Genomic DNA, 24,850 nt, shown 5'->3' with positions numbered 1-24,850 from the left:
GACCTGCCCAGTCCCTCTCAAGCCCCAGGCTCACAGCACAGCTCCAGGCACATGGGCCCCCTGGCTCAGCAGAGGAAGGTACCATGCTTATAGCGGCCGAAATAAGGGAGCAATGGACACCCAATGCCAGAGCACTGATTCGGGTTGGAGCAGCAAGTGCTGTGCCAGCTGCTGCCGACGTGCTCTGGTTAAACACTGAGTTTGAGTGTGGCTGGGGAGGGCAGCACCCCCGCCGTGAAACAGACCCCTCAGGCGGGAGGGGTGGATGCATCCCACAAGTGACTGTGGAAAACTGAATGATGTCCCTCAATGTAGACACTTTCTTGTCTTAATCGCATTCTTGTGGGGGTGAACCCACTGAACACAGGACCTCTCGAAGACATTATTGTTAGCAAGGTAGGGCCCAAAAGAATGATGGCGAGTCTTAATCCCCGTTACTGCAGACCTAATAAAGAGGACGCCAAAGTCACAGAAGCAAGAAAGGGGAGGGCACTGCCGAGGGACAGAGGAAGAGACGCAGGCCAACGAACCCCAAGGAATATTGGCAGCCGGCACCGGAAGGCTACCGATTTTGCGGAGAAAGCTGGTCTTTTGCTGGTATCTTGAGTTGGGATTTCTTCTGACCTCTGAAACCGAGAGCTGATACATTCCATTGTTTAAGCTGACCCTGGCGTGGTATTTGTCACAGCAGCCTGGAAACGAAGACGTGAATAAGCAAAGCCACGGTGTGGCGCAGGAGGACGCCCTGTGGGAGGCTGCGGACACATCCTTGTTCCTCACCAGCGCCCTTCCAGGATGGCAACACCCATGTCTTCCCTTTCTCTTGTTTCCCCCTCCCCACCCCCCCCCTATTTCTTTCCTTCTTTCTTCTAACAGGCGTTAAGTTCTAAGCCTTCAAGAGACTGTGCGCTCGAGGTCACAGTTGAAAGGTGACAGTGCCCAGGGTCAGTCCCAGGCCTGCCTGGTGTCAGAGGTCATGCTTTGGGGCAGGAGAGATTGCTTTGCATGTGACTTTGGCCCAAGGCTTCCTTTGAACCTGGAGCGGTCATCCTTGTCCGCCTGGGCTCTGCTCCTGCCACTGTGCTCCCACCTCTGCAGGCTTCTTGGCCAAGGTTCGGCTCTCCCGCAGGTGGGAGCCTGGAGGCAAGGTGTTTGGGGGCCAATGAACCCTTGCCTTGGTTAAATTTTAGGGAAGTTAACTCATTGCACCAAGAACGATCGGGCAAGCCTGGGTCCTTTGCGACGTTCTTCCTCCTTTTTCTGAGCCCAAGGGACCACCACTGAGTCCACTCATGTGGGTTTACTGAAAAATAGTCTCATTGTCCCCTCTTCTACAAATAAATGAAGCCAAAGGTGACACCCTGAGAAAATGAGACCTTTCCATTCTGATAGCTCTTCATTCATTCATTCATTCAATAGCATAAATAGGGGTGATAGCAGCCCCTATTTATTGGCCACCCATTGTGTCCCAGGGGCCAGGTGTTTGGCTGCCTTTTCTCTCTTTTCACCACAGTCCTGCAAGGTAATTATCAGAACCCTCACTGAGGTGAGGAGAAAGCCGAGGTTCACACAACGAAACCTTTTCCCAAGGTCAGGCACGACGCACATGGGAAGAGGGAGGCATGATGCCAACTCAGATTAGACTGCGCACATCACTGGCTCCTAAGCCCTGGTATGCTTTCCAAGGGTCAGTGATAAAATAAGGACAATAAGCTTAATGTAGGTGACCTTTCATAAAGCTAAATGTACCTCATTTAAAAACCTGTCCTTTATTCTGCTTTCCTGTCCTTTCTGGTGTAGCAATAGTTTTTAATACTCTTGCTTGGCAAAGAAAAACTATCACCGTCTTGCTTTCCTTTTGTTTTTAAAATGTCCTGGTGCCATAAATCCCTGAGTCTGGGAACCAGTGCCCGACACTGCCACTGAGCCACTATGGGCGACCTAGGAAGGCAGAGGCCTTAACTCTCCCCTCTGCCCTGTAGCACAGTGGCTCGGAGCAGTCCCCATGGGGCCACACTCCCAGGGGGTCAGGGCAGACCTGAGGATGGGCATTTCCCAAAGGCACTCTAGGGTCTGGGCTGCCAGTTGGGACGCCCATGGAGAACTGCAGGTTTAAGGCTGTCACACGACTTCCATCCCCTGTGACGCCACGGGACCTGGGGTGGGGTAGGGGACTGAGGAGCAGGCAAGGGCATTTGGGGAGACTTTTCCTGAATGACAGCAAGAGGTGTGCGAGGGGAGACCCCCTCCCCATCTTAGGCTCGACTGTAACAGCCCAGCCTCCCTGACCATCGAAGAGCCTGTAGGACTTGCCTGGAACTGACTGCACTTATTTTTACTGCTGTTGGAAAAAGTGGCACTGGAGGGAGAGATTGCTGGTTTGTTGCCTGATCACAGGTACAATTTGGTGAGAACATGGCTGTTGAATTGAGGGTCACATGGTAGAGCCACTCCCTAAGACTTATGCATTCTCTGAGTGAGTAAGCTAGTATGCATGTGTGTGCATGCATGTGTGAGGGTGCATGTGAGTGTGCATCTGTGTGATTTAGTGTGTGCATTTGTGAGCGTGTATGAGATTATGCATGTATGATAGCATGAGTGCATGTGTATGTGTGTGGTATGAAGGTGTGTGTACGTGAGTGACTGTGTGTGCATGTGTATAAGTGTACACTATATGTGGGTGTGAGTGTGACTATGTGTATGTGTGTGCATATATGAATAAATGTAAATTGTGTATTGTGTGAGTGCATCTGTATATAAGTGTGGGCATGTGTGTGATTTAGTGTGTGCATGTGTATGCACTGTATGTGGGTGTGTATGTGGGTGTGTATGTGAGTGTGTGAGTATACCTGTGTGCAAATGTGAATGTGTATATGTGATACATGCACAACTGAGTGTGTGCATGTGTGCACTGTGGGTGTACATGGATGTGTGCATACATGAGCGTGGGAGTGTTTGTGAGATGGAGCCAACTTGAAGCCAAAGGCACTCCGCTCTCACAGGAGCCATCAGTTCATATATCGCCTTATCAGTCTCCGAGAGGCGGGTGGAAAGGCAGTGTTCACCGCCCCTTCTCTGACTCTGTTATTAACGTGGTAAAATGAAATGAAGAACTGAGGTAATTTGCAGGGTTATTACAGTCTTAAAATACCTTTGCATGAACTCGACAGATATTAGTCTACTAATACTCTATTATTTTATAAATCACGGAGACTATTGTGAGACTAAGGGGGGCTCCACGATTTGTACAATGCCAACATATGGCCCGCTTTATTGTAGTCATATATCTTAAGATCTATCAACAATTTAAAATTAAAGAATCATTGAACTCATCTAATGCTACCTTCAAAGGACTCCACATGAGATTTTAAAACCTCCCCCACAACCCCCCCCAAAAATCTCTCAACTAGTTTCAACCTGGCATCAGGCATTTCTTGAGTACCATGCTTCTCCAGGGAAGGTCAGAAATTGCTGGGATTCCAGCAAGCTCTAGTTGCATGTTCTCTCGAGCTTGCAGCATTGCACAGAACACATCTGTACATCCAAAAACATCCATCCCACTATGTATTCTGCTATCTGGCCAGCATACTGCACTCTCTGTAAAGGATACAGCCCTTGGTGAGAAAAACAGTTAATACAGAGTCTTGTATTAACTTGAGATCATGAGTAGGGGGCTGGGAAGTCCAGCCATCAACATGTTCATGTGTTAGTTACAGTTCCCCTGAGAAAGAGAACTGACATGAATTGGCTAATGCAACTGTGGGGATTGGCAAGTCTGAATTCTGTAGGGTGGGTCACAAGCTGAAACTTGATGAAAGCGATGCTGAAATTCCCCTGGAGAAGCTGGCTGTCTTAAGTAGAGATAGAAATTCTTCTTCCCAACTTCTGAAATCTTTAGTCCTCACTTTAAGACCTTCAGTTGAGTAGATGAGGAGACACCTCTCATTGCTGAGGACAATTTCCTTTGTTCACTGTAGATACAATCAGCCATAGATGTAATCAATTAACTAATGACTTAAATCCATCTATGAAATAGACTCACGGTAACAAGCAGGCCAGTGCTTGCTTGACCAGATAACAGAATGCCTTGACTTAGCCAAGTTGACACCAAGGGGATCCATTGGTATACAATTGTGCTTCAATATCACTTAATGTAAAGCATTAACAATAGGGTCATTTATAGGATACTGATTGGCAACTTTCAGATTCATGTTTTCCTAATTCATTCCCAAGAACAATGACTGATTAGCATGCTTTGACATACTTGGAGTGGGAAACCTAATTCACTTATCTAAATGATCAACTGTACCTGTGATGAATACAGGTACATTTACATACTGTCTGTTACCTCGTGACCTTGATCCATGAGCTGCAGATGACATTGGAAGGATTGGCAGTGACGAACAGTGTTTATGAAAGATCAGGGAGCCTAGAAGGTTAGGCCATAAGACATTTTCAAAAGACAGCCCATCGCTTGTCAAGTGTGCTCACATGGAACTCTGTGAATCTGCTATAAAACCTTGAACAGACACATTTTAAACATCAAACTGTTAGGAACAATAATATTGTTAAGTTATGTAGCATTTCATAGTCTCCAAAACGCTTTGCCCAAATGGCCGGGCACGGTTAACATCCCATTTGACAGATGAGGTAGCTAAGACAAATGGCTCACCCAGGTTCCCACAGCTGCAAAGTGGTCTAGACTAAGCCTCTGGTCTCAAGAACACAGAGCGCCTGTGATGGGCCGGGGAATTGTCTGAGCATTTTATAGGTTCTCATGCATTCGATCCCAAGCACAACTTTGACAAGGCAGCTACTTGCATCAATTAGAGCAGGGAGTTGGGAGGCTGTCATCATCCCCAGTTTACAGACGAAGAAAACAGAAGCAGAAAAAGGCTGAGCAACTGCACATGTCACAGGCTACTAAGTTTGGGAGTTAGGATGGAAGCCAGAAATACTAGCTGGTTTCAGGCTCTACCATTTGTCAACTGGACAGCTCATAGTCAGTTACCTAACTTCTCAGCACCTCGATGTCCTCATCTGAAAAATGGAAACAATGCCAGTAACGTAAGTTACAGAGGGGTGCTGATTAGATGACTTAGAATATATTAGAAAATTAGTGTCTGGAACAAAATTAAGTGCTTGACTAGCTGATGTAATTATTAATCACCAACCCATGTATTTTCCCAAAAACATTTAAAATAGGGTTTATTTCATTAAGTCTCAATTTATGTGGACATAAGTCTCAATTTATGTTCTGAAATATGTCTCTTTTTGCATAAAGGAAAGTATATTAATATTTTCTATCATCTTGCTTCTAATTAGAATGGTGAGCTCTGAACACTTAGGGATCTGCTGAGGCACCTCGGACCCACCCTGGTGGTGGTGGGGTCAGGCCACTCCCATTTGCACACTGAACAAAAGATTTTTTTTTCTTTTTTTGCACAGGCAGGCACCAGGAATCGAACCTGGGTCTCCAGCATGGCAGGTGAGAATTTTTCTTTTCTCATTCTTGCCCTTGGAAAAGTTTGGCCAAGGGAATTTTTTTTTTAAATTTATTTTGTATTATCAAACCAAAATAACATCTAATATGAGCATGCTTAACATATAATCATTCCGTGTATGGCGTAAAATCAATGGTTCACAATATCATCACATAGTTGTACACTCATCACCATGATCATTTTTTAGAACATTTGCATCACTCCAGAAAAAGAAATAGAAAGAAAAAAGGTAAAACTCACACATACCATACGCTTTACCCCTCCCTCTCATTGACCACTAGTATTTCCATCTACTCAACAGATTTTCACCTTTGTTCCCTCAATTTTTTTCTATTATTGTTTATTACTCCCTTTCATTGTCAACTAGTATCTCAATCTACTCAATTTATCTTAACCTTTGTTCCCCTTATTATTTATTTATTTTTAAAGCATATTTTTTACTCATCTGTCAATATCATAGGAGCATCAGATACAAGGTTTTCACAATCACACAGTCACACTGCAAAAGCAATATCAAAAGGAGCATCAGATACAAGGTTTTCACAATCACACAGTCACACTGCAAAAGCTGTATCATTATACAATCATCTTCAAGAAATATTTCTACTGGGACACAGCTCTACAGTTTCAGGCACTTTTCTGTAGCCTCTCTAATACATCTTAAACTAAAAAGGGGATATCTATGTAATACGTAAGAATAACCTCCAGGATAACCTCTCGACTCTGTTTGAAATCTCTCAGCCACTGACACTTTATTTTGTCTTATTTCTCTCTTCCCCGTTTCAGTCGAGAAGGTTTTCTCAATCCTTTGATACTGAGTCCCAGCTCATTCTAGGATTCCTCCCACATTGCCAGGAAGGTCTACACCCTGGGAGTCACGTCCCATGTAGAGAGGGGGAGGGCAGTGAGTTTGCTTGCCATGTTGGCTTAGAGAGAGAGGCCACATGTGAGCAACAAAAGAGGTTCTCTGGGGGTGACTCTTAGGCCTAATCTTAAGTAGGCTTAGCCTATCCTTTGCAGGGATAAGTTTCATAGGAACAAACCCCAAGACTGAGGGTTCGGCCTATTGATTTGATTGTCCCCACTGCTTGAGAGAATATCAGGAATTCTCCAAATAGGGAAGTTAAATCTCCCCCCTTTCTCGGCAGGCGAGAATTTTGTCACTGAGCCACCATCACACCACCCTGAACAAAAGATTTTGCAACCAAAAGAAATTTGGGAAGCGGTGGTCTGAAAGACTACAGTAGGGTCATCCTGTCAGCTCTGCCCATCAGCATGGATGCTACTCCCAGGTGCTATAGGCCCAGTGCCTCAGCTCTGCTGGGTCCAGTGCGTGGCAGCTGGGCACTTCCAGAAAGCAGGTGGCTTCAGGCACAGACATCCTCATCCCCAAGCTGTGAGAAGGACAGGGTGAACTTTGGAGTGTAAGCATGCATTCAAATAGTGGACTGCGGAGGGTTTTTGAGCAGAGCTGCACCATAAAGCAGTCCCTAAGGGAGAGTGGCAAGGCGAGCTGTGCAGGCAGTGGGGAGGTTGCTGCCAGACCCTGGGCAGACAGGTGGGACAAGGAGCAGGCTGACAGGGCTGAGACAAGCTGGTCCAGGTTGCTGCTAGGGTACCTGGGGGCGGGGAAGGAAGACATTCACTTAGGAGGCAAATAAATTGGGCAAGACTTAAGGCTGGGATGGAGTTGTGGAATAAGTCAATGGGGTTCGAGTCCTTCAGCCTGGCTGGCTTGGAGAAGGGCCAGCTCACCTCCAAAACAGGTGCAGGGAAAGGTGCTGTGGATTGGATGGGGAGGTGGGGGGGGGGGGAGCAGGTCCCGGGGGGAGGGGTCTGGGAGGGTTGGGGCAGCCACCTAGCTGGCCATTTGGAAATACCCTGCAGGAGCTGGACTGTAGGCGCCACCAACTGGGGCTTTGGAAAGATCAGGAAATCTCCCACTTTGTTTGGACAGCTAGATTGTTGGCTCTGTGCCCAGCACGTGAGGGCACAGAAAAGCAGAGAGATTCAAGGACTAAATCTGCGGAAGGCTCAGAGGGAATGGAAGGGTCAGGGGGAAATACAGAGAAGCTGAGATTTCCTCAGACCTTTCCATGCCCCTGCCAGCTCCCCTGACACCTGATACTCCGCATTTCTCAGCAGAGGGGGTGTCACAGGGTCCTTTTCAGGATGGTGGGACAAGACACTCAGAGCCCGCCAGAATGAAGAACTCTGCTTCTCCCGGTTCCTCCTGTACGTCCCTTAGAAGAGAGAGTGTGGGTTCAGGTGGCAAAATGGCCCGTAGAAGGAGAAAAATGAACTATCCATCCTTGGATTTGTGAGAGGCTCACAGCCTAATTCATCATTTGTTACCTCTGCAATGGGACTCTTACCTCAACGGAAAGGGAGGGGGCAGGAAATCTGTCCAGTACAGTGGTGGGTGAGTAGCAGGTATTTATACAAGAAGCCATCTGAATTGACCAATGTGCTGAAATCAATCTGTGAGTTATGGATAAAGAACAATCCCCAGATTTGTTAGCTTCCAGTGTCCTGTTTGCTCAGTCTTTCCAGATGGCCCATTTTTCTCCATTTCCATCCTCAGGGATGTGTGCACATGTGTGTTTTCAAGTGTGTCTTTCTCCCACAAATACGATTATTTGTATCTTGCTGAACTGCAATGTGTGTTAAGTTTGTTTAAGTCTTTGCTTCCCTTCTTACCCCTCTTCAGTAGAGAGACAAAAGCTAGGATAGAGTTTAACAGTCATCTCCCGGGTCCTTATCTGCAAACACGCTTTAACACGGCTGTCCCAGAATATACAGGGAAATGGATTTTGTAAAGGATCAAAGCAAAAATGACTGAGCAGCAAAGCAAAAACAAAGAAATCAAAATAACTTTCTTGGGGCTGTCCCAGAAGGGAGGAGGCTGCGCCATGACGCCCACCCCTTTCCTCACACTCCTTCATATTCCATTTGAATCACGCAAATTGTCACTCTATGAGGCCAATCTGGCCAAATATTGGCAGCCCAAAGTACTACATATTAAACAGGTTAAAACCAGCATGAAGTGGGAATGTAAAACGATGCCACCACAGCATCATGGCATCAAAAGCAGCATGGCAGTTTCTCAAAAAGTTAAACATAGAAAGACCATATGACCTGGCATTTCTTCTCCTGGGTATATACCCAACGAAAATGAAGGCAGAGATTCAGATATCTGCACACCAATGTTCACAGCAGCATTATTCACAATAGCGAAAGGGTGGAAACAACACAACTATCCATCAATGTATGAGTGGATAAACCAATGGTGGTGTATACATATGATGGAATAGTATTCAGCCATAAAAAGGAATGAAGTTCTGATACACGTGACGACATGGATGAACGTCGAAAACACGATGCAGAGTGAAATAAGCCAGACTGAGAAGGACAAAGATTGTATGATTCCACTTATATGGAATATCTAGAAATAGCAAATTCATAAAGACAGCAGGTAGATTAGAGATTACCAAAGGCTGGGAGGAGAATAGGAGGGGAAGTGATTGCTTGGTGGGTATAGAGGATTTGTAAATTTTAGAACTTTTGAAATAAAATTAACAAACATTTTAAAAAGAGAGAAAGAAAGGAAGGGGTAAAAAATTAGCATAAAGGAAAAATGGGACGCAGAAGCAGGGTGTACGTGGAAGGAAGGCAGGTGAAGGTGGAGACACACACACACACACACACACACACACACACACACACAGGGCTGTTGCTAGGCGACCAGCAGCTGAGCCACTCAGCCCCCTGAGACCCTCCCCTGCCCCTGCTGCCGGGCTGGGCAGTCTTGTCTTAGGACTGAGTGTATTTGTGTATGTGTGTAGGGGGTGGAAATCTCCAGAGGATTGCATCCATCTGCTGTATCCTGGCATCCTCCTTTCTCACCTCCCCAGAGGGAGACAGGGTCATCCTTTGTTCTTAACCAGAGCGAAAATAGAGCTCACCAACTTTTCCACAGAGGCCCTTGCTGGAAGCTGGAGAAATAAGTCTCCTCCCTTCACTGAGGGGAAATCGATTTAGCTGCAGGTGTCACCCCAGGACATACTTTATGTACTATTTTTTCTTCCTTCAAATCATTAAATGGACTTTTGCTTACCTATAAGGCAACCAATGTGTTATCTGTCTATAATCCACATCTCAACACTTATCTGCTTCTCCTTGTGCCTTTAAAGTGTTCTCTGTGATCAGCCACCCCTGGTGTCTAGAGAGACATGCCTGCTCGTTGGTGGAGAGCCCAGCTTTGCAGAGAGGAGCCAAATCAATGATGACGGCTGCAGTGCTGAAGACGGAGGCTGGCCCAAAGCACTGCTGCCGGGCACCTCTGGCCCTGGCTTTAGGAGGAGCCTGGTGGCCTGGGAGGTCAGGTCAGAAGGTTGCTAGCATCGGGACCCGTCTGCTCCCGGCTTCCGCACATGCTCCCCACCCCTTGGCTGAGACTCGAATTCCGGGGGGATCCAGACCAGACGGTAACAGATGGCAGCGCTGGATTCGCGCTCGGGAGATGGCATCCCACCTGCCCACCCGAACTCGCAGACTCGCCGTTGAGAGGACACGCAATAGACTGTAGATTTTCTTGGCAACGTGTGCTTTGGAGGGATTCCTGGCTTGCTTGGTAGGAAGCAATCTTGCCTTTTCACAGAACAGCATGACTAACCACAGACGAGGTTGAGGATGGGGGTGTGTGAGTGTATGTGTGTGTGTGCGTGTGCGCGCGCACATGTAGAGGACCAAGTCTATTCTAGATGGCGCTCTGAGAGGTCTAGATTTTTAAAGAAGGCATATATGGCATTTATCCTGCCACAGGCCATAATAATTATTTACTTTGCCTCCAACGCTACTTTACTCAGAGCCCATATTAACATATTTAGTCTTTCAGATGGAATGTTACTAGCATCGTAACCTTGGTATTCATTTCTCCCACACCTGACACCTCCAGGTTATATATGAGGGGAAAACCCTCTACCGCTGTGTGTCTGATGTTTAAATTTTTGCCAGGTAGATCAGAAACTTAATTCAGAGAAACGAAATGGCCCGGGTAAGCCCATCTTTCCTTGCAGACATGAGATTAGGTTCAAAGCCTTTAACTCCTGGGCATTTACGAGGTGTCATGAAGCTGGTGTTAGGGACTGGCATATTCTCTCTACATATAAAGAGAATAAAAGACTGAAAACACAGAGAGAGCTGAGAGTCGATACAGGGAGCATACACCTAACAGAGACATTTGGAGATACTTGGAGAGCCGACATAGGAAGCCACTGGAATCAGAAAAGCAATGCAACCTGGGAGCAGAGGACCAGGAGATGCCAGCCCTGTGCCTTCCCAGCTGACAGAGAAACCCTGGATGCAACTGGCCTTTCTTGAGTGAAGATATCCTCTTGCTGGTGCCTTAATTTGGACATTTTTATGGCCTTAGAACAGTAAACTTGTAACTTAATAAATTCCCTTTGTAAAAGTCAATCCATTTCTAGTGTATTGTATTCTAGTTGCTTTAGCAAACCGAAAGAATGTTCATAATCTTTTCTGATTAAAATAACATTTTAAATTAATTTTTTTCTCTCCTCTAGAGATAGCTTTCTGACAAAAATTTAATGTGAGCCAGAGAGTTGTGCCAAACATGAACTTCAAAATATTTTAGTAGCCATGTTAGAAAAGTAAACTGAAACAGGTGAAATTAATTTTAATTATGTATTTTCTTTACCCTGATATATCCAATACACTGTCACTTCAACAAATAACCATCAATGTAAAAAATCATTAATAAGCTATTTAACATTTTCATACCAAGTCTTCAAAATCAGTATTCTACATCCATGATACATCAGCATTTGAAGGGCAAAGGTTCAATCGCCACAGGGGGCTGGTGGCCACTGCACTGGACAGGGTGGTTTTTTACTTTCCTGGTGCTTCTGTCCCCATGGCTTTCTCAGGATTGGGGAAAATGTGCAATATACAACAATGACCTATGTACTGTCTTCAATTTCTTAGAAAACACAGACTAGTAAATTTCACTCCATTTCTTGGAGTCACAAGGACAGTCTATCCCTTCGGTTTGACAGAAGTGACAGCTGTCAAGGTCTTCATGTAACGTGGTAGGCTGGGCAGAGGGGAGGCACCCAGGCATCTGGGGGAAACAGGAGCCCCGTTGCCTCACTTTATGCGGCAACTTCCTAAGCAAAACTCAGAGTGAGGTTCACAGTGGCAGAATCGGGGGGGATGGAAAGGACTCTGACTTATCAAGGTCTACATCAAAAGGAAGAAGTTGTGCTAACGAAGTGTAATAGCTACTCATCTCAAGTGAGGGGAGAAGCACTGGAGCCAGGGGTCTTTAGGTGTAAAGGAAAATGGTTTTTTCGTGTGCTGGCCTGTTTCCCTGTAGACAGGATACCATATTGCATCATGAGCTCCAGGAGAACCTTATAAGGAAGGGCCACGCCTCAGCCATTCCAATCTAGTGAAAATCTAGTCTATTTTTAAGGAATCCAAGAGAAAAAGCCCGGAATCTTCTGCCATGAACAGCTTCCAGCATGCCATCTATTGGTTCTTGCTGTCAGGAAACTCCTCTGAAAGTCTTATTTAAATTATTCTTACTATAACTAAAGCATACTTTCCTTCCTGCATTTTTAAAATGTTCCCCCAAATAGACATTCAGATTGGGAAAAAAAACAAAGAAAGAAATTTTAAAGGAAAAACAGTAGGACAATAAGACTTCGGAAGCTCAGTTTAAATTCCAAACATGCCTGGCCCCGCTTTTCTGACTCTGGAAGCCTCAGGAATAGAGTGGCTGAGAGGCATCTATGAGGGCAGCATTTCTAACTTTGACTGAATGTCTAATTGGTCTCAATGACTTGGGGTGATAAAAGCAGAAGGCATTGGCTGCAGGTTGAGCAGGAGAGTGACTTGTCCGGACCTCCTGCTTAGAATTTGACCAACGCTCCTGTGGGCTCACAGCATCTTTCCAAAAGTTCCCAGGTGGGATTTTGCGAATGGAGACGCCATGTGGTAAAGGCCACGGTGCCCAAGATGTGCCTGTGGATTTGGAATGAGCCTTTGAGATATTCCCTCCTAAGATGTGCACCTTTGACTACCTCCCCTTCCCCAAAGGGGTCATGAAGGACTTCCTTGGTGCACTCAGGTTTCAGAGGCAGTGTCTGCACCCAGGAAACCCAAAGTGCTTTAAAATGAGCAATAAATGTTAGGATGATGCCCAATTTTTCTTCTTTGTATGCTGTATGGCGGGGATCACATTTCATTCTTTTTCCATCTGAGTATCCCCTTATTGCAGCACCATTTGTTGAATTTTTGTTTGGTTTTTCATTTATTTGCTTGTTTGTTTGGGAAGTGCATGGGCTGGGATTCAAACCTGGGTCTCCTGCATGGCAGGCAAGAATTCTACCACTGAACTACCTCACACCCCTCATTTTGTTTTATAAAGGCAAATGCTTTCCTGGCAGTGGCCAGAATCTCACCACTTAGCATGAAACTATCTGTGTGGTTCTCTGTGTTACCAGCATCCTTCTGATAGGAACAAGTTCTTGACTTTCTGAGGCATTGGACAGCCTGGTAGTCAATGGCTGATTGCAAGTCAGCTTCCTCTTCTGTTATGCTAGACAAGTTTTCCTGCTTCTGAAGATCTGATGGATAGCCTTGGATATGTCTTTTACCCTAGAAGTTAATGGCTAAAAAGCCAGACCTACTACCTCTGCCTCTTTCATACTTGTCTTCCTGGCAGTCACCCTTGTGCAAATCCCTTTACTGCCCTGTGAGAGAGAAACATTCTATCCAAGCCTTTCTCTTAGTCTTATAAACCTTGGTAGGAAAACTTAAGTGCTATTTCTACCCTCCCCATCCTGCAAGTCCAAGCAAAAGACTGGGATGGGAAAGCCATTGGTCAGTCTAAGGAATATTATAAATATTCAGAAAGGGTCCTTAATAACAACAACAAAACTTTCAGCACTTAATACATTTTGGTCATTAAAGTATAAATGAATCTGAAGGTTATCACTAAACGAACTGAAAATATCAAAAAGAGGAGTGGGGGAGGCAAGATGGTAGATGCTGTGCAAAACTTAGAGCTGGGACCCAATGTGCCAGAGAATGGGAATTACCTTGAGAAAGGCTACTCTGTCAAGCAATGTGACCCTGCACACCAGAACTTTGTAGAGGAGAAGGAAAGGCCTATATTTAAGTTGGCTTTTTTCCAATAGTTTTCCCAAGTTCTCTTGAAGTCCATGTTATAATAACACACAAGGGAGGTTAGAATCCTTCCTTCCTTCCATCTATCATCTATCTTATCCATCTATTCATCTATCCATCCTTGTGCTAAACTTAATTGCCTGCCAAGCAATTGGAGCCACAGTAAGAAGTGCTTTGGGGAATTAACACCCAGTCATCTTAGGAGCAATCCATATTTTCATTCAACAAGTATTTAGCTAGAGACATATGGGTACAGCACTGGGCTGCAATACAGGGATACACAGTGGTCAAGACTCAGGCCCAGCCTTCGTGTGCTGGTGGCCCCAGGAAATGCTGACAAGTAAATGGGTGCTGGCAATGAGGGAGACAAGTGCTGCTACAGGGAACCCACAGTGAGGGGCAGCCAAGGCTGGAGAGTGAGTGGGAGGTCACTGAAGTCTTGAGGAAAAAGTGTTTTCCATTTCCAGGTTGTGGACATTAGGCTGACCAGAAACCATCCAGGTGCGTGGTGTGGGGGCAGGGGAGTGGGGAGGACAGCGTTATGGGGAAGGGAGAGTAAGAGGGGAGGTATGTTCTCGAAAGGGCGTGGGAAACATATGTACTTCTTGTGTTGTCCTAATTCAACATTTTCTTGATATTAAAGGGTGAGCATAACCTTTCCACAGCTGTGAAAATCAGTCATTAAATGTCTGTTCTGCAATTCAAGTCTATTTCCGATATCTCATTCATATTGCCCCAAGGCAGGCTGGCCACTGGTCAGTAAGTTAGCTGCCACTTGAGGACTCAGTTTCCTGTTTCAGAGGATGGCTGCTTTCCAAGCCTGTTAACTCTGGTGTGATAAAAGGGGATAAAACACACCAGACCACTCAGCTATCAACTCCTCACACTCACTGCTAACAGTTAAGAGCTTCCAATGCTTTGTTAGCTCACAATTCTGCTAATTGAAGAGATTTTCCCCTGGACTGCTTTGCTCCTCCAAATCCCAACCAGGAGTTTGACTTATAGTAAATGTCAAGACCGCAGGTCAAGACAATTAGCCAAAAAAGGGCCTACCCGAAATGTGGCGGAGCTCTAGACACAGAGATACACTAACCACAACATTTCCTTGTAACAATAGTTGGAGAACTGTAAAACAGTAATAACAACAAAAGAAGTACTCAAATGCACCCAGATTGGTTACTAGCTAAACAATAATGGCATATTCATGGAATTTATGCAGCTATCAACAAAGATGACAGAATTTATAGTGACCTGGAAAATGTTAGCAAAAGACAATGTTAAATGGAAAAATAGAGAGATATAGAATTACTCATACAGTATTATTCCAACCATATAAGAAATAATATATATATGAAAAATGCTAGAAAGAAATTCACTGAAATGACAATAGGAATTTGAGAAAGGGTGGCATGATTATGAGCCTTTTCCCTTTTTCTCTGTTACTATATTGTATTTATAATGCTATTTCAATTTAAAAACCATTAGTCATACAGGAACACAAGAGAGAAACTGAAAAAAAAATTAACTCTTTTAAGTTAGCATTTTGAACATTTTCAAATCCAAGCAGTATGTCCAAAAGAGCATGAGATGAGAACGTCTAAATGTGAAGCTGCCAACAGAAGCAATGTTACTCCCAGCAAACGGACATCGTTTCTACCACCAATGACCTGTGGCCACTTCATGGCAAGATGTGACAGGTGATGAGAATGACAGGGAGCAATGCCCCAAGAATCTCAGGTGGACACTGAGAATATAAGCAAACACAATTATGAAAGGTGGGGTTGAACGACAGATTTCTTTAAATCCAGTTTGGAAACGTCACCATTCTTTGGGGCTCCGGGTAAAATTGTGACCTTTTCAAAAGCAAGATGAACTAGGGTAAGGTCTATAATTCTAAGTCTCTGGCTTTTCCAAAATCAGCACATGCTTGGTTTGGTACAAAATCTGTTTATTTCTTGAGTCTTGGTTTTTCTTAATGCTCAACAGTGATGAAAATGTTGGCGCAAGGGACGGGGTAAGGGGTTTACTTGGCCTTAAAGGAGAAGATGTTGCTTCTGTTTCTTCAGAACTTTGAAAGCTTAACTGGAAAATAATAAGCTGTCTTCTTATCCCCTCTGAGCAAGGAAGAGGACTAAATCAGTTTCAGTTGCAGCAGGGGTTATTTAGGTTATATTGTAGTACTATTCATTCTAAGTAGAACAAATAGCTAAAGGCTGTTGTGGAATTTCCTTTTCTAGAGATTATAACAATAGGTCAGATATACATCTGGCCTTGAATGGCTTAGGCGGGTGTACGTATTAACAGAAAGAACAAAAATAGAATGCACACATACCCAAGACACTCTGGTGCTTCCTAGTGCTTCCCTCCTAGATTTTAACAGATACAGATTTAAAACAATTTACATTTCTCCCTCCACTGGTTACACCAAAGTCTGAACCAGTTTTGTGTCAGAAAAAATTTAGAAAGTTGAACCCAAGTAATGTACCTGTACGAGGAGTTCCAGCTTCCTGTCATCAAGAAGATGTACTTGACATCGGCGGCCCTCCGTCATCTAAGAAAAAAGAGAAATGATAGTCACCAGGAGTCTGGCACCCCAACAGACTGTCAGAGGGTCCCCCATGTGCATCTACCAGGCATATTCCTCTTGGCAAAATATCTCCCTGGAGCTGGCCTTATAATGCCATAAGTGGCAGGATTGATTCCTTCCTCCCTCCCTTCCTCCACCCATCTCTTCTTCCCTCCTTCAAAAATATGTATTGAGAGCTTTCTGCATGCCAGGCACTATTCTGGGAGCTGGAGGGAACAGCAGGCTTACAAGACAAGGTCTCTGCTCTTATAGAGCTTAAATTTCAATGGGGGAGGCATAAAATAAACTAGCAATAATACATAACATAGTATCAGGTGGTGATAAGTGCTCTTCATTCTGATTCATTCTTCCAGCCAATGTTTTTATTGCCATACATAGAACAGAGCTTGGTATTGGTCTCTGCCACCTCTTCTCTTGTCCCTCTTGCCCGTGATCAGAGAATTTGATTTTCGGATTAATCATCCCCTCACCTCACTGCAACCTGAGTCCCTACCATCTTCCATCAACTGACAGAGGGAACTGGCGAGGAGAGCCATGTCAACCCAACCCTGTCCCTTGTGCCTTTTGGGACAGATAGCAGAGTGGTTGAACCAAAAGAGCAGCAGGACAGGACCATGAGGGCAGGCCTCGTTGGACTTCACCGGTTATTGACTGTGGGATTTGAAAAAGTCTCTGCATCCCTATACCCAAGTGGCCAAGGCAAAGATGAGCCAACTGGGCCCAGTGGGCTGCTGGTAAATGTTTAAGGACTGGCTCTCTGGAGGAATAAAGCCTTGGTTGGAAACACTGGCTGATTTCCCTGGTGTAAATGCCTTAATATGCCTGATTTCAAGCTACTAACACAATGTCCCTAGCAGTGTTTCCCACATGCAGGTATACAGATATATCTAAAATCAAGAGCATGGGTAACAGCAAAACGTAGTCAAAAAATTAGTAAGAGGTGTGTTCAGTTTATCACCTTTATTTTGGATATAATTTATTGAATTGTAAGTTGATACAATTTAATTTTAATAATGGCTGTACTCTGCAAAATTCCTGAAAACGTAGCAATCAGCTCTCCCAACCTGCCGGAGACAGTGCCAACATACATTGTCTGGACCAGATAACTTTTAAGTCTCCTCCTACCCAAGCGTCACAGAGCCCCCTCTATAGACAATCTCTCTCCCTCTAGCCCCCATTGAGGGTGCCTTCTGTTTCCTCACCTATCGGCCACTTCCAAGCTGACCAAAGGAAAGGATGCATCCTGTGAAACCATCAGAATCCTTCTCCTAAGTGCTCCCTCCAGGAAAGATGGAAAAGAAGCCTCTGCTCTCCACTTTCACCAGGGACAGTCCTCTGACCAACAGCACAGCCAAGGCTATCATGTACTCCATGGGAAAAAAGAAACCTTTTCATCCTGCTTCTCATCAAGTAGATTTCCCCAGCTATAGGACTTGAACCAAAGACCTGCTCAGAGAGTGCTATCTTGAAACTTCCTTGCATCTGAGTTATATGTAGCCGTCTCCAGCTCTGAGACAAATCACCAAGAAAAGTCTCCCATACACATAAACCCTCCACCAAAGAGATTAAAATGAAGCAAAAATTGAGGGAAAAAGTTCATTCCAAAGAATGACTTGACATTTTGAACATATAAGCCGGAGCAAGGAGCTATGGACACAAGTTGATGCATAGATCTTCTTCACCTTTTGATCTTCTAACTTCAGGTGTTAATGGCTCTAACAGTCCCATCCAGAAGCCATCAACAACGCACACAGCAGAGTCCCTAACTGATTAACTTAATTGTAAAAACCCATTGCCCTCATTTCAAGTATTTCAATAGCAGCCTCTACAATTTTAAAATTAGACTGAACTATGTGCCACGAATCAAATTTTATAGATGAGTTTTTCATTAAAAAATACACTAAAATGTTTAATTTCAAGCTGCAATAGGGGAGTTCAATGCAACTGTATAGGTACGTTGGATAAAATCTTAGCGCTACAGCAGTTCAGCTCTTCTCAGAAAGAATATGAGGTTATCAGAGTGGAAGCGTTAAAGCCATCCAGCATACTCTTTTGAGTATTTCTTTTGAAATTCTTTTAAAAACATTTATTACAGGCTTGAGAGAATTCTATGAAGTGTGGTGATGGGGTCAATGTAAAGAAAGAAATGTTGCTTCTTCTCTGCATTAAAGTACAACGTTTTGAGCTTCATCTTATTGTAAAAGCTTAAGGGTATAAGCACTCTCTTGAGTAACTTTTTCACACTATAATAAATTTTATGAAAACAAAGGATACTGGTACTTTATGAAAGGCATGACTGTGTCAAAACTTTAATCATAGTAGTAAAGAATGGTCGAATATCATTTTCTCAAAATAATTGAAACCACAGAAAGTGTAACTTGACATTGAGTTTGGACCCATACTTAAGGTTCTCTTTTTCCACTGCATAGTAAAATTCTCATTACATTAAATAATCTCACCTTATCTGCTCAGCAATTTAAGGAAGCCACTATGTTTTGAGCTGCTAATATCTACACAAGGTTTCTGTCTATCTCTCTCTTCAACAAAGGTTGAACACTAATTCCTGGGGAATCTGAAAACAAGCTTCACAGTTTAATACCTCTCTTCTAGGAGACAAAACGGCCCTGACAAAAGTCAGTGCAGCCTGGTGAACCTAAAACAGAAAGTCACCGCTGTTGGCCGTGATTTTGAAGGTACAACTTTCTTTGGACCACACCTCTGTGGCTTTTTCGCAAAAGGGGGACCTGTTGTTACTCTGTCCTGCGGTCAGATTGGAGGATTCCATCCTTATCATCAGTACCTAAAAGGCTGACCAGTCTGGTTGGGCACATAGAAAGCCCAGGTTTATTCAGGCTTGCTGGGCAGATTGAAATTTTCTTTAGAATACAAACAATTGTAAATACTACCACTTTCTTTCTTCCTATTTTCTTTTTACATTTTCAGCTGCTCAGTATAGCGAAGCCCTGACACCACCATCCAAGGAAGTCCTTTGGAGGACAGGGTCCTTGCGGGAGTCAGCAGGCTGCCATTCCAACCTGAAATTGTCTGGCTGCAATACAATTCCACGCCAAGCGGCAGCCTACTGAGTGACTACAGTTGTACAGGATATTTAGAAAAACATTACTTTGAAAGGGAGGTGTCCACCCCATATATCTAACTTTGTTGTAAAGCTACACTGGGTACATCAGTGTGGAAATGGATCGGCGGCACTAACTTACGTGAACACAGCACAGCATGGAATCACACGTGCAGCATCAAGGCGGTCAAGAAAACGGACATGCATATGGCTAGGATTAGGAGGGATAAATAAAAAAAGCATGGGTGCCCCCTCCCAAACATGACTAATTATGTCCCTCCTCTTTTTCCCTATTAAAAAAGCATAGAAAAGCAAAGGACACTGCCCAAGGAGCCTGAGAAGCCTTTTTCTCAGCAAATTTGTTTTAGATTACATACATATATATATAATTGTTTTAGTAGACTTTATTTTTTTAGCGCAGTTTCAGGTACCAGAAAAATTATGCAGAAAGTAGAGTTCTCATATATATTCCCCCCACCCCCACCCACACAGCTTCCCTATTACTAACATCTCGCATGAGGGCAGCACTTTGTTACAATGGAGAAACCAATACTGCTATGTTACCAGCAAGTGAAGTCCATGGTTTACATTAGGGTTCACTCTCTGGTTGTACAGTTCTATAGGTTTGACAAACGCATGATGTCACGTATCCAACATTATAGTATCGTAAGAATTTCACTGCCCTAAAAACATCCTGGGTTCCAGATATGCATCTCTCCCTCTCCCTTCCCCCGAACCCCTGGCAATCCCTGATCTTTCAGCTGTCCCTAAAACCACTGCTTTCCAGAATGTCATGTAGCCAGGCTCACGTTGCCTTTTCAGACTGGCTTCTTTCACTTCACAAGATGCATTTAAAGTTCCTCTGTCTCTTTATAGCTCATGTCTTTTTATCACAGAAAAGCATTCCATGGAAGGAATGAAACGCAGTTTGATAGGGCATCTTGGTGGCTTCCTGTTTGGGGCAGTTATGAATAAAACTACTGTAAAGAATGGCATGCAGGTTTTCGTGTGGACGTCAGTTTTTGACAACTGCCTCTATTTCTAATATATAAAAATCAAATCTGTTAACTTAAAGATGAGAATAATAATTGTCACATAGGCCGGAATTTGCAGAGTGAGTGTCTGGCAAGTTCTCTCTCTCCTGGCAGCATTGCATGGGAAACCGACTGTGATCAGGAGAGGTTCAAGGTAATTTATAAATATCCATAGTTAAGGGAGTTGTCTACAAAAGGCTGCTATACTCTTCATGGTGCAGGGACCAGCTAACTAACTAGCTAATTAATTAACCTCCAATATCACCCTGCCCCCACTGTGCCTAGCCGTCAATGACAGGATTCTTGAAACAGAGTTGCAGGGAATGGAGTACTGTATGTGAATTTACTTTTTCTGGCTCAGGCTTTAGGCTGTTCCAGACACGGGAAGGCAGCCTCAAAAGTACTCTGCTGGCCATACCACATAGGAATACGGGAGGCAATGGAATTCAAGGTTGGCAAGCCTTTTCTTAAACAGTACCTAAGCATTCGGGGTTTGGGAAAACCTCAAATATGTTTTATTAAGAATACTTTCTTTTCCAATTTGAAACCAAGTTAGCCCCATTGTCATATGCTTCTTATTATCACCTTTCCTGTACATATCACATTTCATCCTCTCTCCCTCTACTTCTCTCTCTCTCCTTTGGGAAGAGGTTTATCACACTTCTTAGATGTCCTCTCTCTCCCTTTCTTGACCTTTGCCAAATAATTTATATACTATGATGGTATCTACACGGTGGAGGAAGAGCTTGGAAGAAATAATGCCCGTTTCACTGATAATAATATTTTTATAGAAATGTAATACACTTGGTGTAAATTACTGTAGAGTAACAGATTCTGAACTCAGGGAAACACACGTGATTCCAAAAATAAAAGTGAAACAATATTCAGCTGGTACATGGCATTATTCTATTTCTTCAGTTTCATAAGGCTAACTTATACTGAAACTGCTATCACTGGTGGTAGGGAATGGGGCATGGAAAAGTGAGATGGTCAGAGGGATGTTCACAGGCTGGAAGGGTCTTTTTAACCTATTCCTTCATGCCTACTTGTTTATGTGTCTGTGCAAATTTAACTGTTTGAGAATCACACCCATTTTTGAGACAAATTAATGAAACAATTAAATATATATTAAAGGCTTCCTAGAATCACACAAAAGAAACAATTAACATTTCCAAAGTGGGAAATTCCAAATGTGGGAAATTACGGTTACGGCCAAAACTACCTGAAATCCTGCCTCCTAAAACTCTATCATCAAGAAGAAAATTCAGATGTCCAAAATATCCCAGACAAAGCCCATGGGAGTCTTGAGGCGCCTCCTCCTGGACCCCTTCCGCTGGCCTCTGCGGACACCCTGGGGACGGGGGGTGGATGACAGCAGCACCCGGCAATCTGCCCTTTGACCTGAGCCATTTCGTGGCTCAGAAGGAAATTCCAAAGCCATGAATGAAACTTCCCAGTGCAACTCGCCTTTGCAGCTTCCGCTTACTAGGTCACTTCCAAGTGGCACAACCCTTACCCACTTCACTTTCCTCCTCAAAAGCTCAGAGGCTCCAGGGCCAGGCTGCGTTCCCAAAAGCAGCAGGACCACAAAACCTCAGTGACCAGAAAGCACCTTCCAGCCAGGAGGAGACAAGCAAGGAAATGCATTCACCGGTGCCCAAAGAAATTCACCGGTCAGCAAATACACATATAGGAAGGGCTTCAGTCAACTTCAAACATGCTAAAACATGCCCCCATTGCCTGCCCATACTAAACCTGTACCAAGGGAGGAACAGATCATACAATTGTGAGCATAGGGAACTCTGCTTGTAACATTCGCAGATTAAAAGGATGTCCGTTTTTATTATAATTGTTCCTCTGTTTGATTTATCTCAAGCTTCTCCTTTGTGTTTATAAATGATCTCCCATTAATATAAGATGTTAAAGGAAGGAAGGGAGATGTGAGGAACTAGACATGACAAGCCTCATTCCAAGTGCTGACCACCTTGCTTAAAGACCTCAGGTAATTTATTGCACCTGTGGCTTTGCCATCCTGGAATTGGAGGAACTCTCACGGCCGGTTCTTGGGCAACGCAGGAAACCCAGATGAAAGTCCCTCAGTGGACGTACATATTAGAACCAAATTAAAGGACAATGTGGTGGAACACGAAAACCGAGGCAGCCTTGGAGGCCTCAAGCTCAGTTCTTGCATGTGTGCATCTGAGCCAGACGAGCACTTCACGGAGGTGGGGGTAGGGGTGAACTCCGGGAAATACATTCTGGAGCCGCTGCCTCAGAGGTGGGAGACCGCCCTTCTCTGCCTTCAACAAAACAGAGCTGGGTTTTCCAATGACGCAGGGAGAGAAGCCACAGCTAAGCGTGTTCAGGCCACACGAACCCTACGTGGATCATGAGTCTCCAGGAGAAGGAACGTCAACTCCAACCCTCTCCAGGGCCTAAAGCTTGGACGGGGAGACAGCCAGATAGGGGCAAGGACAAGCAGGAAGCTCACTGCGGCCCCTGCAGACCATCTGGCGGGAAACTCCGACCCAGAGCTCAGCTGCAGGCAGAGGGTGGCAGCGAGATCAGAGGGATGTGGGGAGGGAAGGGCACTTTCTCCTCACTGCAGACACTGATGTTGGGAAGCCGCGTCTCAGAAGTGGAAGGCCAAGGTCCCGCTGAAGCGTTTCCACCCGGGTCAGTGGATGGGCCTGTCCCGTGAGTGAAAGCCCAGACTTTGAGGAAGGAGGACCCAATCCAAGGGAAAGCGCCCTGGACCCCAGGCACCGAATCCATGTGCGCAGAGAGGAACACCCACGGGCGGGGGTGGGGGACGGGCAGATCCACTTGCAATGTGCAGTACATTCTACCTCACCGGTGACCTAACAATGGGCATTTGGTGGTCACACTTAGGTTCTGCTGCTGCTTGAGTATCTTCCCAAAACAAGATTTTCTTTACGTCCGCGTAGGCTGTGTTATGAATAAAGGGAAGCCTTTGGACACCCAAAGAACGCAATTATGTGTGTGGAGGGCTCCCAAAGGAGATTTGGAGAACCCTATGTGTGGCATGTCCACAGTGTCAGTGCACATACCTAATTCACAGCCAGTATCTTCAGGGTGGCTTAAACAGGGACACGGCTGGAAACCCTAAGCTGAAAGATTTCAAAAACGAGACAATAAAAGGATCTTTAAACGTATGTTCAAAGCAAGAAGAGGACGGCAAGGACCGGGTTCCTTGTTTGCAGCAAGTGGGTTTTTTGTTAGAAGACGAACCACTAATATACACACACACACGCACACCAACTGCACCTTTCTGGAGTTAGGCACTCCAGAAAAACGTTCATAAATTACATGCACTCCTGTGGGTGTGAACCCCTCTACCTAGGACCTTTTGATGAGGTTGTTCAGATAAAGCATAGTCCAGGTTGGGCCTTAATCCCTTATGAAGGTCACAGAGAAAGAAAACCACAGGGGAGCAGCCAGAAGCTGGAACTCGCAGAATCCGGAGAGAAGGGAGAGGCCGCCATGTGCATTGCCGTGTGACTCCTGTCCCAGGAGTCCTGGTCCCAGGACCAAGGATCACTAGTAGCCAGCCCCAGAATGCCAGGCTTTAGGAAGAAAGCATTGCCTTCATGATGCCCTGAGTTGGACTTTTTCCTCGCCTCAAAACCATTAGTTAATAAGTTCGCATTGTTTAAGGCAACCCATTGCATGGCATTTGCTTTAGCAATGAGGAAACTGAAAAACCTCTTACATCGAAACCAAATCTGATGGGTTTATAAAGCTAAATATTAAAAGTAAGCACGTGGTTATTAGGATTTTCTAAGCATAAAAGCAATGGATGAGCCAAAAGGGAAAAAAATGTATAGACTTGACTACATCAAAAATAATTAAAAATAATAATAATTAGGGTCCACAAAGCACCATAAGCAAAAAGAAAAGGTTAATGCAAATTGGTGGGGGAGATAGCAAATATAACGATGGGTTAATATACTAAAGATATAATTAATTACTAGATATTTAAAATTAATTAGAACACCACCATAGAAAATAAAATTCCCTTTAGGAAATAAATTTAAAATCCAAATGGCTAAAAAGTTCATTAACTCAGTGATTTCTCCGCCAGGAACCATCCATCTATTTATAACAACAAAGAATGAGGAACAACCATGCATCCACTGATCTGAGGATGGCTAAGAAATTTACAAACTAGTGTGTAGTCACTGAACTTTGTTTTCAAAGACATTTAATCCTAACCATACAAAATAAGAGGAATCTGGAAAGGAGGTTCTAGTTGCAGGCATTGAAGCTCAGTGCCTAGAAGACACATGCACTGTGATTAAAGTACAAACTGTTTATCTATATATACATATATGCATATATCCTACCCCCCCAAATTTGCAACAAAGCACAGAAGGCAAGCTTATCAAATTTATAGACAATAAAGAGCTGACAT

At 44.3% G+C, this 24,850-nt stretch overlaps 1 protein-coding gene across 12 annotated transcripts in view; it reads right to left on the bottom strand.

Moving 5' to 3' along the window:
• The window catches only part of FRMD4A (FERM domain containing 4A), a 452,880-nt gene that overhangs the window by 191,558 nt on the left and 236,472 nt on the right, over window positions 1–24,850 (bottom strand). For 9 of the 12 annotated variants that reach the window (XM_077169372.1, XM_077169370.1, XM_077169369.1 and 6 more), the window contains exon 2: window positions 16,204–16,269. In XM_077169372.1, the coding sequence (XP_077025487.1) occupies window positions 16,204–16,269 (66 nt within the window). The other 3 variants (XM_077169375.1, XM_077169374.1, XM_077169373.1) reach the window with 3 other exon arrangements.

The sequence above is a fragment of the Tamandua tetradactyla genome, chromosome 7 (assembly GCF_023851605.1).
Source record: "Tamandua tetradactyla isolate mTamTet1 chromosome 7, mTamTet1.pri, whole genome shotgun sequence".
Lineage (NCBI taxonomy): Eukaryota > Metazoa > Chordata > Mammalia > Pilosa > Myrmecophagidae > Tamandua > Tamandua tetradactyla.
The sequence above is the reverse complement of the archived record's forward strand: the minus strand, read 5'-3'. Positions and strand labels throughout refer to the sequence as shown.